Source organism: Gopherus flavomarginatus, chromosome 6 (assembly GCF_025201925.1).
Source record: "Gopherus flavomarginatus isolate rGopFla2 chromosome 6, rGopFla2.mat.asm, whole genome shotgun sequence".
In the NCBI taxonomy this organism is placed as follows: domain Eukaryota; kingdom Metazoa; phylum Chordata; order Testudines; family Testudinidae; genus Gopherus; species Gopherus flavomarginatus.
The window spans coordinates 63,911,413-63,930,684 of record NC_066622.1 but is presented as its reverse complement, the minus strand read 5'-3'; the positions used below and the strand labels follow the sequence as shown (position 1 = coordinate 63,930,684).

Genomic DNA, 19,272 nt, shown 5'->3' with positions numbered 1-19,272 from the left:
TTTTCTTCACCAGATTGCCTGTCACCTTGCTCCCAGTTGGAAATGACACCCCCAAGAGACCCTTCTCTCTCTCCTTGTCTCTGGCATTGCCCCTAAGACGACAAAGGAAAACATCTATTGGACTCTGGGAGTGGGTCCTGAGAGTTTGGTCAGTATCTGCTAGTGTGCATGGTAAAAAACTTTGCTTGGATCTAATACGGTTTGTTAAGTTAAGCATTAGTAAATATTTTCTTGGGGGGGGGGTGGAGGTAACCATTTCTGACTCATTACTTATACTCACTTAAAATCTCTCTCTCTGTATTTAATAAACTTGTTTTACTGTTTTCTCCAATCCAGTGTGTTTCATTTGGAGTGTCTGGGCACCATAAACTTCTGGGGAAAGAGCTGGGTCTGGGGGTGTATTGGGGTCACCCTGCAGCATAACTCAGGCTGGTAGGCTGGTAAGGGCTCAGTTGTGGCTGGCTGGCTGCAGCACACAGACATGGCTGAGAATGACTTACATGGGGGAGGCTGTTTGTGAGCAGTATAGATTGGAGGCTAAAGCAGTAAGGCACTGCAAAGAGCATCCCATGTTACAGGGCAGTGGTGACACAACTACTCATTAGTCTGGACTGTGCCCTGGTATGTCATGGATGCTAATGAGGATGCTAAGGATCTCATGGAGTGCACCTTGATCCCTTATGGAACAGGAACCTTTGATGATTTGTAGGCTTCCATAATACATAGTCTAATCTACCTAGCAATGGAGGCATTTTAGATGGAAAGACATGAAGAGAGAGCCTGATCTTCTCAAGGATTCTGTAAGCTTTAGATAGATTTTAACGTTCTTCTGACATGTAAGATTGGCCACATCTTTTTTGTTGGATGTTGTGGTTTTGGACAGAACGAAGGAAGCATAGCCTCTTGGGAAACATGAAGGGAGAAATTTTTCTTAAGAAGAAGGGATTTTGGTGTCTGAGCACCACCCTAACCACGTGAAATGGACAGTAGGGCTCATGTATGGATAAGGCTGCCAGCTCCGACACTAGCCTAGAAGACATGGCAGCTACTAAGACACAAAGTATAAATAAAAGGCCAACGCTGAAGTCAGAGGATCGAAGGGAGTCCTTGGTCCCTGGACCAGATAGAGGAATACACTTTTAGTGTCAGTGCTCTCCTAGATGAAAGCAATTACTTAATGACTCTGGAGGACAGACAGAGGCCTTCTAGACCACACCAGGGCCCCCTACTAAACAGGCTGATAATCAATCCCACTCGGGCGTGGTCAATGGGATTCAATTCTGGGCATAGCAGAAACAGGAGCTGATCCTGATTTAGGAATCCATAACATTTTCTGCTAACACCATTGAACTTGCCAGGCAGAGGGAGCTTGGGCTCACGAGAAGCAGGGAGTGGAGCACAGGGGGTGGCAGCTTGAGCTTGCGGGACTGCATTCTGTGCCGCTAGGATGACAGCCTGGGCCTGCAAGGTCTGTAGGATTCCCACTATCTCCGTCAGAGAGATATTGACCTTTCTAGAATCCATACTCACCACATCAGTTCTCATTGTTTGTTTATTGCTGCTCAAACTGTCACATGGCTGGGATGTGGGCAGTCATGCCTAGTGGTCGGAACAGGAGTTGGTAGACTGGAATCTGAGAGCAGAGTCAGAACCAGAGTCAGAGGCCAGATGTCAGAGCCAAGGGTCAGAGCTCAGGAATTGGAGCAGAGAGTCAGAACTGGGTTACCCAGATGAGGCAAGGCAGGGGCAAGACTGGGTCCAATGCAGGAAAAAGGCAGGGGCAGGACCGGAACAAGGAGGAGCAAGACTGGGAACAGCTGGCGAAGAAGCTATTGCAGCCATGAGCAAATGCTTTGAGGTGGTGCCTGGCAGCTTAGCCGGAAGCCATGGCTCATTCTTGGGGGACTTTCTTCTGGCAACTAGCAGAAGTTACTAGATCGCAGGCTCTGGTTCTCATGGGAGACTTTAATCATCCTGATATCTGCTGGGAGAGCAATACAGTGGTGCACAGACATTCCAGGAAGATTTTGGAGAGTGTTGGGGACAACTTCCTGGTACAAGTGCTAGAGCAACCAACTAGGGGCCGTGCTCCTCTTGACCTGCTGCTTACACACAGAGAAGAATTGTTAGGGGAAGTAGAAGTGGGTGGTAACCTAGGCAGCAGTGACCACAAGATGGTTAAGTTCAGGATCCTCACAAAGGAAGAAAGGAGAGTAGCAAAATACAGACCCTGGAATTCAGAAAAGCAGACTTTTACTCCCTTAGGGAACTGATGGGCAGGATCCCCTGGGAAGCTAATATGAAGGGGCAAGGAGTACAGAAGAGCTGGCTGTGTTTTAAAGAAGCCTTACTGGCGGCGCAAGAACAAACCATCCTGAAGCGCAGAAAGAATAGCAAATATGGCAGGTGACCAGCTTGGCTTAACAGTGAAGCTCACCGAAGATTTAAACTCAAAAAAGAAGCTTACAAGAAGTGGAAATTTGGACAGATGACTAGGGAGGAGTATAAAAATACACCCCTGCATGCTCTAGCAATAATTGGGAAGGCCAAAGCACAATTGCAGTTGCAGCTAGCAAGGGATGTGAAGGGTAACAAGAAGGGCTTCTACAGGTATGTTAGCAACAAGAAGGTGGTCAGGGAAAATGTAGGACCCTTACTGAATGGGGGAGGCAACAGAGGGACAGATGATGTGGAAAAAGCTGAAGTACTCACTGTTTTTTTTGCTTCAGTCTTCACAGACAAGGTCAGCTCCCACACTGCTGCACTGGGCAACACAGTATGGGGAGGAGGTGAGTAGCCCTCGGTGAAGAAAGAACAAGTTAAGGACTATTTAGAAAAGCTGGACATGCACATGTCCATGGGGCCAGATCTAATGCATCCAAGGGTGCTGAGGGAGTTGGCTGATGTGATTGCAGAGCCATTGGCCATTATCTTTGAAAATTTGTGGCGATTAGGGGAGGTCCCGGACAATTGGGAAAAGGCAAATATAGTACTCATTTTTTAAAAAGGGAAGAAAGAGAACCTGGGGAACTATGGACCGGTCAGCCTCACTTCAGTCCCTAGCAAAATCATGGAGCAGGTCCTCAAGAAATCCATTTTGAAGGTGATCAAGAACAGTCAACATGGATTCACAAATGGCAAGTCAGGCCTGACCAACCTGATTGCCTTCTGTGATGAGCTAACTGGCTCTGTGGATATGGGGAAAGCGGTGGATCTGATATAGCTTGACTTTAGCAAAGCTTTTGATACAGTCTCCCACAGCGGTGGATGTGATATAGCTTGACTTTAGCAAAGCTTTTGATACAGTCTCTCACAGTATTCTTGCCAGCATTTAAAAACATATGGATTGGATGAATGGACTATAAGGTGGATAGAAAGCTGGTTGGATTGTCAGGCTCAACGGGTAGTGATCAACGGCTTGATGTCTATTTGGCAGCCGGAATCAAGTAGAGTACCCCAGGAGTTGGTCCTGGGGCCAGTTTTGTTCAACATCTTGATCAATGATCTGGATGATGGGATGAACTGCACACTCTGCAAATTCGCAAATGACACTAAGCTGGTGGGAGAGATAGATATGCCGGAGGGTAGGGATAGGGTCCAGAGTGACCTAGACAAACTGGAGAATTGACAGAACAAGGAGCAATGGTCTCAAGTTGCAGTGGGGGAGGTCTAGGCTGGATATTAGGAAACACTATTTCATTAGAAGGGTGGTGAAGCACTGGAATGGGTTACCTAGGGAGGTGGCAGACTCTCCATCCTTAGAGATTTTTAAGGCTCTGCTTGACAAAGCCCTGGCTGGGATGATTTAGCTGGCATTGGTGCTGCTTTGAGCAAGGGGTTGGACTAGATGACCTCCTGAGGTCTCTTCCAACCCTAATCTTCTATGATTCTGAGAATCTCATTGTATCCATTGAGGTTACAATCACTGTTGCTAGGGAGATATTCATTAAAATGGAGCCAAAGTCAGGGTGATCTCTCTCCTTACGGGCTTTGTGATCTCCCAATCAGGAGTGATGCTCTTGCAAAGCAGGCAGCTGCTCCCAAGGATGCTCGGAAGGTGGCAAAGCAGGCTTCAAAGTTCTGTTTGAGAATGGTCTTGTCAAGATTCCTCCCCCACTCTGAACTTTAGGGTACAGATGTGGGGACCGGCATGGACACTTCTAAGCTTAATTACTAGCTTAGATCTGGTAACACTGCCACCATCCAGAAGTTAGTGTCTGGAGCACTCCCTGTCCCCCCAAAACTTTCCCCTCCCTGGGTTGCTTTGAGGGACTTCACCAGTTCTCTGGTGAACACAGATCCAAACCCTTTGGATCTTAAAACAAGGGGAAATTAACCATCCCTCCTCCTTTCCCCCCACCAATCCCTGGTGAGTCCAGATCCAATCCCCTTGGATTTTAAAACAAGGAAAAATCAATCAGGTTCTTAAAAAAGAAAGCTTTTAATTAAAGAAAGAAAAGTAAAAAAATTATCTCTGTAAAATCAGGATGGAAAATATTTTACAGGGTAATCAGATTCACGTAGCCCAGAGGAACACCCTCTAGCCTTAGGTTCAAAGTTACAGCAAGCATAGGTAAAATCCTCACAGCAAAAAAGGAACATTTACAAGTTGAGAAAACAAAAATAAAACTAATCCGCCTTGCCTGGCTGTTACTTACAATTTTGAAACATGAGAGACTGATTCAGAAAGATTTGGAGAGCCTGGATTGATGTCTGGTCCCTCTTAGTCCCAAGAACGAACAACACCCGAAACAAAGAGCACAAACAAAGACTTCCCTCCACCAAAATTTGAAAGTATCTTGTCCCCTTATTGGTCCTCTGGTCAAGTGTCAGCCAGGTTTACTGAGCTTCTTAACCCTTTACAGGTAAAAGAGGCATTAACCCTTAACTATCTGTTTATGACAGGCCTCCATCTTCCTATCTGTGGGGTCCGTAGGGTAGAAATCCCCTTCTGAGGGGCTAACCATATCCATGGGGAGAGATGCTAAAGCAGCATCTGTCATAAACAGATAGCTAAGGGTTAATGTCTCTTTCACCTGAAGCACCTGACCAGAGGACCAATCAGGAAACCGGATTTTTTCAACTTTGGGTGGAGGGATTTGAGTGTCTAAGGTCTTTTTTTTTTCTGGCTGCCTGCTTTCTCTGAGCTTTGGAGAAGTAGTTCTACTTTCTAGTCTTCTGTTTCTAAGTGTAAGGACAAAGGTTTTCTTTTCTTTGGTATTTGCATGAATATAAGTGCTGGAGTGCTTTGATTTGTATTCTTTTTGAATAAGGCTGTTTATTCAATATTCTTTTAAGCAATTGACCCTGTGTTGTATCATCTATATACAGAGAGAACATTTGTACTTATTTTTCTTTCTTTTTATATAAAGCTTTCTTTTAAGACCTGTTGGAGTTTTTCTTTACTTCAGGGAAATTGAGTCTGTACTCACCAGGGAATTGGTGGGAGGAAGAAATCAAGGGGAGATTTGTGTGTTGGATTGCTAGCCTGACTTTGCATTCCCTCTGGGGGAATAGGAAAGTACTTTTTGTTTCCAGGATTGGGAACAGAGAGGGAGATTCACTCTGTTTGGATTCACAGAACTTGTGTCTGTGTATCTCTCCAGGAGCACCTGGAGGGGGGAAGGGAAAAAGGATTATTTCCCTTTGTTGTGAGACTCAAGGGATTTGGGTCTTGGGGTCCCCAGGAAAGGTTTTTCAGGGGGACCAGAGTGCCCCAAAACACTCTAATTTTTTGGGTGGTGGCAGCAGGTACCAGGTCCAAGCAGGTAACTAAGCTTGGAGGTTTTCATGCTAACCCCCATATTTTGGACGCTAAGGTCCAAATCTGGGACTAAGGTTATTACATGGCGGCAGCTGGTGGGAGATAGACAGAATCCAGAAGCCAGTAGAAATATTATATTTTTCGTTTCTCTGCTAAGGGCTTTTTAGCAGAGAGAAACAGTTTGGTTTTAAAAGGGAACCAGAGAGAAATTTTTTTTTTCTGCTCTCTCTGGCAGTTTGTGGCTTGCATGTTAAGCAGAAGTCGTTAAGGACTATTAACAGTCTTTTGTCACACAATAGCACTCCCATTGAGAGTCATACCAGCACTATATGAATGCAAATAAAGTGGTTTTTCAGGTTTACTTGACATTGAAGATTAGCTAAAGGCACTGTTGCTAGGCAGACTTCAGGAGGCAACCGAGAACCTGCAGTTCAAAAGATAAACACCGGAGGGCACCCCAACACAAGAAAACAGGAACCATGACTTCTAAGGCAAAAATTGACGCCGAAGAACAAATCAAAGAAGCTGAACACAGGCGAGAGATGGAAAAACACAAACAGCAACTGGAAATAAAACAAAAAGAGATGGAGATGAAAGAAAGAGAAGAACAGATCAAAGAGGCAGCCTACCAAAGAGAACAGGCAGCCTACCAAAGAGAACAGGCAGCCAAAGAGGCAGCCAAGGAGGCAGCACACAAAAGAAAACTAGAAGAAGAAGAGGTGGCCCACCGCCGAGAAATGGAAAACCACCACCGAGAAATGGAAAAACAACAAAAAGAGAATGAAGAGAAGGAAAAACAGAGAAAACATGAACTGGAGTTGGCAAAAGCTGGGCTGCCTGTGCCAGCCAACCCTAACAACCCGGCGCCAAATATTGCTCCACAGCACAGGAAATTTCCCACCTACAAGGCAGGTGATGACACCGAGGCCTTCTTGGAAAATTTTGAAAGAGCCTGTCTTGGGTACAGCATTCCCGAAGACCAGTACATGGTAGAATTGAGGTCACAGCTCAGTGGACCTTTAGCAGAGGTGGCAGCTGAAATGCCTAAGCACCAAATGAATGACTATAAACTTTTCCTAACCAAGGCCAGATACAGGATGGGGATAACCCCAGATCATGCCCGTCGGCGTTTCAGAAACCAAAAGTGGAAACCAGAGGAGTCATTTCCCAAACACGCCTACTACATTGCAAAAAACTATGAGGCCTGGCTAACAGGAAACAACATTCAAACCTTGGAAGAACTGAACCTCCTCATACAAATGGAGCAGTTCTTGGATGGTGTTCCTGAAGACATCACGCGGTACATACAAGATGGAAACCCCAAGAATATCGCTGAGGCGGGGGAGATTGGAGCCAAATGGATGGAACTGGCAGAAAGCAAGAAAGCTACTGTCAAGGGGAACGATTACCCCAGGGCGCACACAGACCATAAACCCTACAACCGAGGACAGCCAAAGACCCCACATACCACCCAAGTAAAGCCACAGATACCCTACCCTTCAACCTCACCAGTCTCCAGTAACTCACCTCGGCCCAGTGACCCATCAGATGGAAGATGCTTTAAGTGTAATGAACTGGGACATATCAAGGCCAACTGTCCCAAGAACACCATGCGAGTGCAATTCATTACACCACCATCACACCAAAGATCCCCAGGCCCGGATGCCTCTCAAATACCCTTGGAGCGAAGGGAAAATTTGAGAGTGGGCGGAAAGAAGGTTACTGCGTGGAGAGACACGGGGGCACAAGTGTCAGCTATCCACCAATCCTTCGTTGACCCCAAATTCATCAACCCAAAGGCCAAAGTTACAATTTACCCCTTCATGTCACAAGCTGTAGACTTGCCTACAGCTCAACTGCCTGTCCAGTACAAAGGCTGGTCAGGAATGTGGACTTTTGCAGTCTATGACAATTATCCTATCCCCATGCTACTGGGGGAAGACTTGGCCAACCAGGTGAGGCGGGCCAAGAGAGTGGGAATGGTTACACGTAGCCAAACCAGGCAAGCTTCCAGACCCATTCCTGTTCCTGAACCGTCCACAGAGGCCCCGTCTGTGTTACCAGAGACCCAGACAGAGGTAGTGGACCCGGATTCCATGCCTACCACTGAAACAGCCACAGCATCTCCAGTCCCAGGCCCGGAACTGGAACAGCAACCAGCACCAGCAAGTGCAACTACATCTTCAAACTCAACGCCAGAGGGCGCCAGCGAGCCAAAACTGGCAGAAGCACAAGACAGCCATACCCAAAAGGCTCAGCCAGAGCCTGAAATACCCTCAGGTGCACCAGCGGAGAGCGGTACACCAGCAACGGAAACAACCCCATCACCTACATCGCTTCCAGAGGGACCAAGCCCAAGTCCACAGTCTGAGGAAGAACTGGTGACCCCAGCCTCAAGGGAACAGTTCCAGGCTGAGCAGGAAGCGGATGACAGCCTTCAGAAAGCTTGGGCGGCGGCACGGAGCACCCCACCGCCTCTCAGCTCTTCTAATCGATCCCGGTTTGTTATAGACCAAGGACTTTTATACAAGGAAATTCTTTCTGGTGGACACCGGGAAGAATGGCAGCCGCAAAAACAGTTGGTGGTTCCAACTAAGTACCGGGAGAAGCTCTTAAGCTTAGCCCATGATCATCCCAGTGGCCATGCTGGGGTGAACAGAACCAAGGACCGGTTGGGGAAGTCCTTTCACTGGGAGGGGATGGGCAAGGATGTTGCCAAGTATGTCCGGTCTTGTGAGGTATGCCAAAGAGTGGGAAAGCCTCAAGACCAGGTCAAGGCCCCTCTCCAGCCACTCCCCATAATTGAGGTCCCATTTCAGCGAGTAGCTGTGGATATTCTGGGCCCTTTCCCAAAAAAGACGCCCAGAGGAAAGCAGTACGTACTGACTTTAGTGGACTTTGCTACCCGATGGCCAGAAGCAGTCGCTCTAGGCAACACCAGGGCTAACACTGTGTGCCTGGCCCTAACAGACATCTTTGCAGATTCAGGGTCTAATTTCCTGGCAGGGACCATGGAAAAACTGTGGGAAACTCATGGGGTGAATCACTTGGTTGCCACCCCGTACCACCATCAAACCAATGGCCTGGTGGAAAGGTTCAATGGAACTTTGGGGGCCATGATACGAAAATTCATCAACGAATTCTCCAATAATTGGGACCTAGTGTTGCAGCAGTTGCTGTTTGCCTACAGGGCTGTACCACATCCCAGTTTAGGGTTTTCACCATTTGAACTTGTGTATGGTCACGAGGTTAAGGGGCCATTACAGTTGGTGAAGCAGCAATGGGAGGGGTTTACGCCTTCTCCAGGAACTAACATTCTGGACTTTGTAAGCAACCTACAAAGCACCCTCCGACACTCTTTAGCCCTTGCTAAAGAGAACCTAAAGAATGCTCAAGAAGAGCAAAAGGCCTGGTATGACAGACATGCCAGAGATCGGTCCTTCAAGGTAGGAGACCAGGTTATGGTCTTGAAGGCGCAACAGGCCCATAAGATGGAAGCATCATGGGAAGGGCCCTTCACGGTCCAAGAGCGCCTGGGAGCTGTAAACTACCTCATAGCATTTCCCAATTCCTCACTAAAGCCTAAAGTGTACCATGTTAATTCTCTCAAGCCTTTCTATTCCAGAGACTTACAGGTTTGTCAGTTTACAGTCCAGGGAGATGATGCTGAGTGGCCTGACGGTGTCTACTACGACGGGAAAAAAGACGGTGGCGTGGAAGAGGTGAACCTCTCAACCACCCTGGAACGTCTGCAGCGGCAACAAATCAAGGAGCTGTGCACTAGCTTTGCCCCATTGTTCTCAGCCACCCCAGGACGGACTGAACGGGCATACCACTCCATTGATACAGGTAATGCTCACCCAATCAGAACCCCACCCTACCGAGTGTCTCCTCATGCCCAAGCTGCTATAGAACGGGAGATCCAGAACATGCTACAAATGGGTATAATCCGCTCATCTACCAGTGCATGGGCATCTCCAGTGGTTCTGGTACCCAAACCAGATGGGGAAATACGCTTTTGCGTGGACTACCGTAAGCTAAATGCTGTAACTCGTCCGGACAACTATCCAATGCCACGTACCGATGAGCTATTGGAAAAGTTGGGACGTGCCCAGTTCATCTCTACAATAGACTTAACCAAGGGGTACTGGCAAGTACCGCTAGATGAACCTGCCAAGGAGAGGTCAGCATTCGTCACCCATGCGGGGGTGTATGAATTCAATGTCCTTCCTTTCGGCCTTCGTAATGCACCCGCCACCTTCCAAAGGCTGGTAGATGGTCTACTAGCTGGACTGGGAGAATTTGCAGTTGCCTACCTCGATGATGTGGCCATTTTTTCTGACTCCTGGCCCGAACACCTACTACACCTGGAAAAGGTCTTTGAGCGCATCAGGCAGGCAGGACTAACTGTTAAGGCCAAAAAGTGTCAAATAGGCCAAAACAGAGTGACTTACCTGGGGCACCAGGTGGGTCGAGGAACCATAAACCCCCTACAGGCCAAGGTGGATGCTATCCAAAAGTGGCCTGTCCCAAGGTCAAAGAAACAGGTCCAATCCTTCTTAGGCTTGGCCGGATACTACAGGCGATTTGTACCACACTACAGCCAAATCGCTGCCCCACTGACCGACCTGACCAAAAAGACCCAGCCAAATGCAGTTAAGTGGACTGATGAGTGTCAAAAGGCCTTTACCCAACTTAAGGCAACGCTCATGTCTGACCCTGTGCTCAGGGCCCCGGACTTTGACAAGCCATTCCTAGTAACCACGGATGCATCTGAGCGTGGTATAGGAGCAGTGCTCATGCAGGAAGCAACAGATCACAACTTCCATCCTGTCGTGTTTCTCAGCAAGAAACTGTCTGAGAGGGAAAGTCACTGGTCAGTCAGTGAAAAGGAATGCTATGCCATTGTGTACGCCCTGGAAAAGCTACGCCCATATGTTTGGGGACGGCGGTTCCAACTACAAACTGACCATGCTGCACTAAAGTGGCTTCATACTGCCAAGGGGAACAACAAGAAACTTCTTCGTTGGAGTTTAGCTCTCCAAGATTTTGATTTTGAAATTCAACACATCACAGGAGCTTCTAATAAAGTTGCTGATGCACTCTCCCGTGAGAGTTTCCCAGAATTCAGTAGTTAAAAAGTGTTCTTAAAATGTAGAAGTCTGTTAGTTATATACTTAGGAGTATATGTAAAGGTGTATGTGTTGTATTAATCTGTTTATTTTCAAGTTCTAGAAGGAAATCGCCGCCAGTGAGCTTCCCCACTGTCTGCAATTTGGGGGGCGTGTCATAAACAGATAGCTAAGGGTTAATGTCTCTTTCACCTGAAGCACCTGACCAGAGGACCAATCAGGAAACCGGATTTTTTCAACTTTGGGTGGAGGGATTTGAGTGTCTAAGGTCTTTTTTTTTTCTGGCTGCCTGCTTTCTCTGAGCTTTGGAGAAGTAGTTCTACTTTCTAGTCTTCTGTTTCTAAGTGTAAGGACAAAGAGATCAGATAGTAAGTTCTATGGTTTTCTTTTCTTTGGTATTTGCATGAATATAAGTGCTGGAGTGCTTTGATTTGTATTCTTTTTGAATAAGGCTGTTTATTCAATATTCTTTTAAGCAATTGACCCTGTGTTGTATCATCTATATACAGAGAGAACATTTGTACTTATTTTTCTTTCTTTTTATATAAAGCTTTCTTTTAAGACCTGTTGGAGTTTTTCTTTACTTCAGGGAAATTGAGTCTGTACTCACCAGGGAATTGGTGGGAGGAAGAAATCAAGGGGAGATTTGTGTGTTGGATTGCTAGCCTGACTTTGCATTCCCTCTGGGGGAATAGGAAAGTACTTTTTGTTTCCAGGATTGGGAACAGAGAGGGAGATTCACTCTGTTTGGATTCACAGAACTTGTGTCTGTGTATCTCTCCAGGAGCACCTGGAGGGGGGAAGGGAAAAAGGATTATTTCCCTTTGTTGTGAGACTCAAGGGATTTGGGTCTTGGGGTCCCCAGGAAAGGTTTTTCAGGGGGACCAGAGTGCCCCAAAACACTCTAATTTTTTGGGTGGTGGCAGCAGGTACCAGGTCCAAGCAGGTAACTAAGCTTGGAGGTTTTCATGCTAACCCCCATATTTTGGACGCTAAGGTCCAAATCTGGGACTAAGGTTATTACAGCATCAGCCTTTGGTATTTCAGCAATGGAGCCCTTTGGGTCTGGAATGTTATGGAGCCTGAGGTCGCACTTGTTAATGTGCTGGCCCTTACCTAGCTTACCCCGCTCACCCTACTCACCTCCTGGAAGGAAAATGAAGGGGTATTATCACCACTGGGGAGGTATTTGAGGGAAGAAATTGATTCTGATACTCACTCTCAGGAGCCTGCTGAGGTTGGGTTTGAATCGTGCAGATAACCTTGCTGCACCATGGCTTGACATTTCTCCAAGAGAAAAAGCTTTTGCAGAGTTTTTCCCCCAGCCTGTTTGGACTCAGAGCCAGACAGCTCGCCTTCTGCAGGGGAGCAGAGGGAGGAGTCAGAAGATTTGGATCTCCTGGATTTTTTGTGCCTTTTCTTTCCCCCTTCAGATTTTTTAAATTTATTTTATTTTATTTTTTGCGCACTTTGGGAGCATATAAGCTCTGCTGCGGCTTTGGGGAGGCTGCCTACAGCTTGTCTTCCTTCAGGCCTCGAGCCCTCGAGAGGTCTGGCTCTGAATCCTCCCCCACTGGGTCCCACTCATACTGAGAGGGGAGGGTGAACCCATCAGACCCATCTGGACAGCTTGGAAAGGGCTGATTAGAAGTCCTTCTTCTTTCCCCAGGGCACTCAGGACCCACTTTATGACTTGCTTTGCAAGAGGCACCTGGGACTTATCCCCTTAGTCAAGTGGTCAGGGTTCTCCTCGTTTTTGGAACCTCTCCCTGTTCTGCACTGGGGTTCCTGGTCCATTTTCCCCCCATTTGAGTCACAGCTGCCTTGATGGGTAGGGACTCCATTTGCCTGCCCGACGCATAGCCCCAGGACCTAATACAATTAGGAATGGAGGGTTGGGTGCAGGCTGAGCACAAGTCATGGTCTGCCAAGCTTGGGAGGCCTGCCTCACAAATCAAGCACTGCTTGGATTTGATCCAGTGCTCTTTTGGCTGCTCAGCCATGCCTGTAAGGGGCAGAGGAGCCAGCAGGGAAACACTGCAGTGGAGGGTCAGGGAGGGTTAAAACTCCAAAGGGTTAATCAACCAGAGACGAGGAGGAGAAACATCAAGGAAGGAGAACTCTGCTCTCCACTACCCAAAAACTGTTAAAAAAACAGAAAAGAGTAAGCGCAGGGGCAACAGAAATCACCATTGTCTGCTGCCACAGAGGCAGAGAATCCAGCAGCAAGCGGCAGCAAAGGTGGGGTGGCCAGAGCATGTGGCACCAAAACAGCTCCACCTCCACGAAGCTGCAGAGGGAAGAGCAGCCCAGACATCCAGAATTGAGAGAGACCTTGAACTGCACAATTATAATAACTGTCAAAATCATTTTCCAATCCATTCCTTGTACTCCCTCAATTTGTTTTTGACCAACAGTACACACCCAAAAGAGATTCTCTCTCTCTCTCTCACACACACGCTCGTGTGCTCTAACCAGGGTACCCTTCACTGTCCCTCTCAGAATATTTTACACATACCAGTACCCCCTGCTCTATTTCCAAGTATTTCATAGACCTCAGGTGCCTCCACTTTCCAAGAGCTGCATATATATTTATACTGTCCCTGAGCATCAAGCCCTGTGTTCTAAAAAATCTCAGGAACCCTTAATCGATTTTATCTGTTACATTTGTGCAGAACACCCACAGAAAATATATAATTTTTTTTAATATTATTTCTGTTAAAGTTCTGGGGATGCAGCACTGTCGCCTTCATTTATCCTACCTGATTAGGTCCTCAAGAAGCAGAAACTCTGTCTCTCCAGGCTTTAGTCTGTCTGCAAGGACCTTGAGGGCTGACCTCAGCAAGTCACTATTTTCACGTTGAGAAAATCCATTCCTGGGGAAAAAGAGAAGAGCTGCAGATCATCATCAATATGACAAATTGGAGGACGGGAAGAAATTAATGCCAGCTACACAATGGCTAAGAGTCTTTTAAATCTGTCTTCAAGAAGAAAAATAAAAGAAGTTTGGACAATTAGAACAGGTTTGTCCTGGCTACAGGAAAAGAGGAGATGAGAGAATTCTTGAAAAAAATGAGAATTTGGGTCACATGAAATTGCTTTAGCTTTTCCAGGCCATTAAAAGCATTATGCACACAGAACACAAAACAGATCAGTGAAAGTTCATACCTTTCCTTCAGTGTGTGTGGTAAGTATTCAGTAAGCACTCGTATACTCCTTGCATGACAAAGGGTATTCCCACTGGAGCTTAGCCAAAGAGCTTCAGAGGATGAAATTTCTTAAAAATAAACCACCACCCCTTGGAAATTTCATTCGAATATTTTAGGGGAATGTTAAGGTTCATCATTAAGCACTTAAACTTTAGTGGATGCCAAAGCTAGGGTTAGCTGTATGCCCTTAATTCTGCCCCCTTCTGTGTACGCATTGAATGACACATACTATTTTTGAAATAATACAAGATAACATCACACTTTTCCCCCAACTACCTACGATACATACGTATCATCTTACACCACTGCATATTGCTCTATGTATGCCTGACGAACATAGCCCGTGAAAAATTTACATACAGGATGATCAGCAGAGCCATGTCTTATTCACTGTATTCATTAAAAGATACTAGGCTGCAGAAGAACAGTTTTTATGGTATTATATTGTATTATTTGAGCAACTGTAGAGGCCAAGTTTGGGCTGCGTGTGCAACCATAACTTTGGCATCTACACCTCTGACTTGAGTGCTTAACCATGCAACTGAGTTTTTGTTGTTATCTTAAGGAATATGTATTTCTAATATAGCCATCATTGTAGTATCTGTGGATGAATTTTTCTCTCTCGTTGCCTGAATGCTGAGTTGTGGAGAGAAGGACTTACTGTTTTAGCTAGTTCCTGATGTCCAGACAGACTGGAAAGCACAAAGATAGGTGTCTTACCATATATACTCTTTCATAAGCTGAATTTTTTTAGTAAAAAAGGGAAGCACCAGAAAAGGAGGTGGGCTTATGAACGGGTATAGAGAGGGAGAGGTGGGACACAGCCTCTGCCCTCAACAGAGGAAGCAAGGAGAGCAGCACAGCCAGCACAGCCAGAAGGGAAGGGGCAGGGCCAGAGTCTCTCTGTTTCTGGCCAAGCTGCTCTCCCCCCAGCCTCCAAAGCAACTGCAGCCCCAGGGCTGGCAGGCTGCAGTTGTACCACTTGGCCCCGACCCCCAGAGCAGGCTATACCCACGCCACCCGGCCCACTGGAGCACACTGCGGCCGTGCCACCTCGCCCAGCCTGCTGGAACATGGTGCGGCTACGCTGCCTGGTCTGGCCTACTGGAGCAGGCTGAGGCCCTGGCCCTCCCCAGATAAGGTGGTAAGAGATGGGGTGGGGAGAGTGTGGGGGTCTCGGGCTAGGGGTGGGGTCATGTGGGGAGTGGTCACAGAAGTTACTCCCCTGAACCCCAGCTTCTCCACCCGAAAAAATTTCCCCACCAGTTGCTGTCCTGGCCCATCAGGGTAAGCAGCTGGCACGCCAGAACAGTTTCTTTACTTAGGTTTACCTCCATGCCTGCGGACGCTCGAGGTAAACAAACCATCTCAGCCCATCAGCGGTTTATCCTGATAGCCCAGGAGCCAAAGTTCACTAATCCCTGAATTATAAAACTGTCTTATGAACGGGTCATAAAATTTTTCCATTTTTACTTATCCATCTGGGGGGGGGGGGTGCGATTGGCTTATAAAGGAACTGGTTTATGGTCGAGTATATACAGTACTTCTGCTGGCTTCAATCCAAGATCACATGATCTATTAAAACCAGGTAGTTGCCTTGGAACCCATTTGCAGCATGGAATCTTAAATTACTGTAACTAGGGTTAATCATCTATAGTTTCAATTCTTTATAGTTTGACTGAATTTACAGCAATTGTAATATAATATATAACATTTTCTTAAAAGCCTGTATCACTACAATTTGATGTTCTGCATGTGCTATTTGCTACATATGAGCCCTTCAGTGAAGAGGAACCCACACAAAAAGCAATCAACAGGCTTTGTTTACATACCCCTATGAACATGCCACTCCTTACACTCACCAAGCAAACAGGAGGCGAAAGGCCTGCAGCAGCTGCTGGTAACAAGACGACATAAGCTGGTGCTCCTGAATGTTCACTCTTGGTCCATCCACCATTCCCTGGTTTTCTGTAATTAGTGCCTTAAACACAGAACAAACTTAATTAAATATTATTTCAAGAATTATCGTATGTCATTGCCCCTCCATTTCCATAAATGAAATGATATAAAACAAAAAACCCTTGGCAATGATTAAGAATCAAGTTGCTGCCTTCTGACCTGGAAGTAATTGTGCATGTTCTCCATATGATTACACAGCGGTTTCAGCAACTCAACTGCACACTGGGCAACTTCTTGAGAAGATCTCTGACACAGATGGGAGAATCCAATCTTCCTACAGGCTTTCCCCTGCTGCGAACCCAAACATTTAAAATCACTTCTTCATACTTAATTTATAGGAGCTCAAAGATACAAGCACACCACCTGATGGAGAGAGTAAAACTAACTCAGCTTGTGCAGTCCTGTTCAGTTTCACTCATTGGCAGGTACCAAGGATATAAAGCTGCAAGTCCACAAAGTTTAAGATGGCCATAGCCACTGGGAGCCAGAACACTGAGTAGGAAGGAGCCAAAATGGTTGTAACATTTCTAATGCTTGAAAACTACTGGGCAAGTGAGAATGGGAAACAGATGGAGGTCTTTTGTCAATACACAACATGTATGAGGTTAGAGATGCTGACAAACATGCTAAGCAACAATGAAATGAGGAATTAGTCTGCAGGAGGACAGAGGGTATACATTAGTTATATTAACTATGTACAATGAGATTGCCTAGTTTCTATTAGGAAACAGGGTGGATTTGATTTAAATCATTAGTCAGGAAGACTCAAATTAATCATGGATTTCTACATGAAAGTGCATTCTTGTTGGTTGTTATAACCTTAATACATATTCTTCACAACTCAGAGATAGATGTAGGTTTCATTTTTAGATGGTGCATACTATACATTTTTAAAGTGATTTATTTTGAAAACTTTTCAGATTTGTTTTAACATCTATATCAGAAAATGAATGATTGTTTGGTTATTTCATTTACCAAAGGTAATTGAAGCAGATATTTATGAAGTCACTGGGAGGTGAACTATCTCCAATTCAACAGGTTAATCATTAAAGTTTGGTGGATTTTCTTGCCATGCTGTATTAGGAGGAGAAAATCACAAGACAGATATTTAAATTGTTTTATTTAACTAAAACAAAAATGTTATGTATTCTGGATTTTTTTCTTCAATAGCATAAATATAATATTTTAACAAAACAAGCATATGAATTTTTGAATTTTGTTAAGCATTCAAGTTTTTTAAAATCAGGGTTGTTTTGTTAAAATTGTTTTTAACTAAAATAGATAAATGAAATTTAAAAAAAAAAAAAAACAAAAATTAAATCCATTGTGTCAGCCAGGTCAAAATGAGAAACTTAAAATATTGGCTTCTGCAGCTAACTCAGTCATCTTCACCTTCATTTTCCTGTTTGTTCATAATCTAGAAAAGAAAAACAAGCTTTCCAGCTTTTTCAGGTGCCAAACAATTCCTCAATTTGGAATGAATCAGTCAACAGGAAGAAAATATTCTTTCTACACCAGCAGAAGAAGCTACTGCTGTTAAAAGTAAGTTTATCACTTCAATAGTCTCTGAATCCAAGCGCTTAAGTGACTTCCACCAGTTCATTGCTGTGACTTTCTTTAAATCATCATCAGCAAACATATTTCTTGAATGGTTCTCCCTTAGCTCTGAAGTTTATTATAGTTGGCATTGTGGAGGGTTGATTGCTGGATGTCCATGTCATAGCCAACTCCTCTTCTTCAGCAGTTAAGGTTTGACTCTGGTACTGAGTATTGAGAATATTTGCAAGAAAATGAGCTGGCGTTAGTGCTTGTCCCATTCATTTTTTTAAATGCTTGTAATTTAACTCTGTCATTGCATATTTCTCTTTTTAAAATCTCATTCAGATCCTTCCAAATTTCAACAGTGTCAGCAATAAAATAGCTATTTCCCTGCATTTTGTTCAAGGCTACAGAAGTAGACTTCAGGGTACTCAGCATGTGTTCAACATTTCTCTTAAGACCAATGTTGAGAACTTTGTCTGTGACAGTGCCATCTATTTTTTCAATATTTTGTTCACAAATTGTCATCAGATTAGGTCAGTTCTTGATATAGTGCTCAAAACAGTCCACTACTGAGTTCCATCGCACGTCTTGTGGGAGAGTTAGCTTGGTTCCTCCCACTTTTTTCAGAGCAGCTACTGCAAAGTGGTTGTTATGGAAGTATTTTGCAATTTCAACAACATTAGCCTTTATTTCTGGAACACTGAAGTCTCTGGCTAGGAGATGCATCAAATGAGCACTGCAACCCTATGTTGTTAGCTTGGGACTCTCTTCATGCTCTTCTAAATTTCTTCTCATCTTGGATACATTTGCAGCATTGTCTGTGACCAAGCTGCGTACTAGACATTTGAATTTTTTTTCATAGCTTTTACTGTTACTTCTTGTAAGTATTCTGCAGAGTGTGCATTTCCTGATGTATCAATTGTTTCTGTAAGGAAGACATTCCGTTTTTCTGTTGTCACACAAGCACATACAACAGGATCATTCTGGACACTGCTCCAACCATCAAGACTCAGGTTAAAAATTTCACTCTCTAGACATTTTTCAAACTGCTCGACTTCTCTTTCATACACTTTATCCAGCCATTTGCCTGTGACATCTGCTCTGTTGGGTGGACTGTATCCTGGTCTTAATGACTGAACCATGTTAATGAAGTGTGAGTTCTCAATCATACGCAAAGGAGAGTTTGTTGCATAAACAAACCAGGCAATTTTTTAATCAATTACCTCTTTTTGTTATCTGCTGGTTCTTATCACAAAAACTTATCTATGGTTGTTTCTGGATGATGGAGATTTTTTTTTCTTTTTGCTACAGGTGATACTGTGGCTCTATGACATACATGATGTAACTGTAACACTATCTTTGGCAGATAACTCTGAAACTACAGAAAATAATGGTGATCTTGAAGGTACGTAGTCTTTAGAATCCTGTATGTTGAGGATGGAGTCTCCTAAACAAAATAAGTCAATGCAGTTATTTAATTATTATTACCAAACTGCTCATTTAGTATTACTCACTGACACTCAGTACTACTTTCAAGGTGAAATTGTAAAAGGAAGATCTGCCTATTTCAGCTATTTATTTTTTATCACAACTGCATCTAAAATGATAGTACCATAGAGTAATAACTATATATTTTTTGCTCAAACATAAAAATTCAAGGATAGTC

At 44.9% G+C, this 19,272-nt stretch overlaps 1 protein-coding gene across 3 annotated transcripts in view; it reads right to left on the bottom strand.

Annotated features, from left to right (window-relative positions):
- The window catches only part of FANCD2 (FA complementation group D2), a 158,656-nt gene that overhangs the window by 54,218 nt on the left and 85,166 nt on the right, over positions 1–19,272 (bottom strand). For all 3 annotated transcript variants that reach the window (XM_050959975.1, XM_050959976.1, XM_050959977.1), the window contains 3 exons: positions 16,224–16,355; positions 15,968–16,086; positions 13,659–13,772 (listed from right to left, as the gene is read on the bottom strand). In XM_050959975.1, coding sequence (XP_050815932.1) covers positions 13,659–13,772; positions 15,968–16,086; positions 16,224–16,355 — 365 coding nt within the window. The remainder of the gene's footprint in view (positions 1–13,658; positions 13,773–15,967; positions 16,087–16,223; positions 16,356–19,272) is intronic.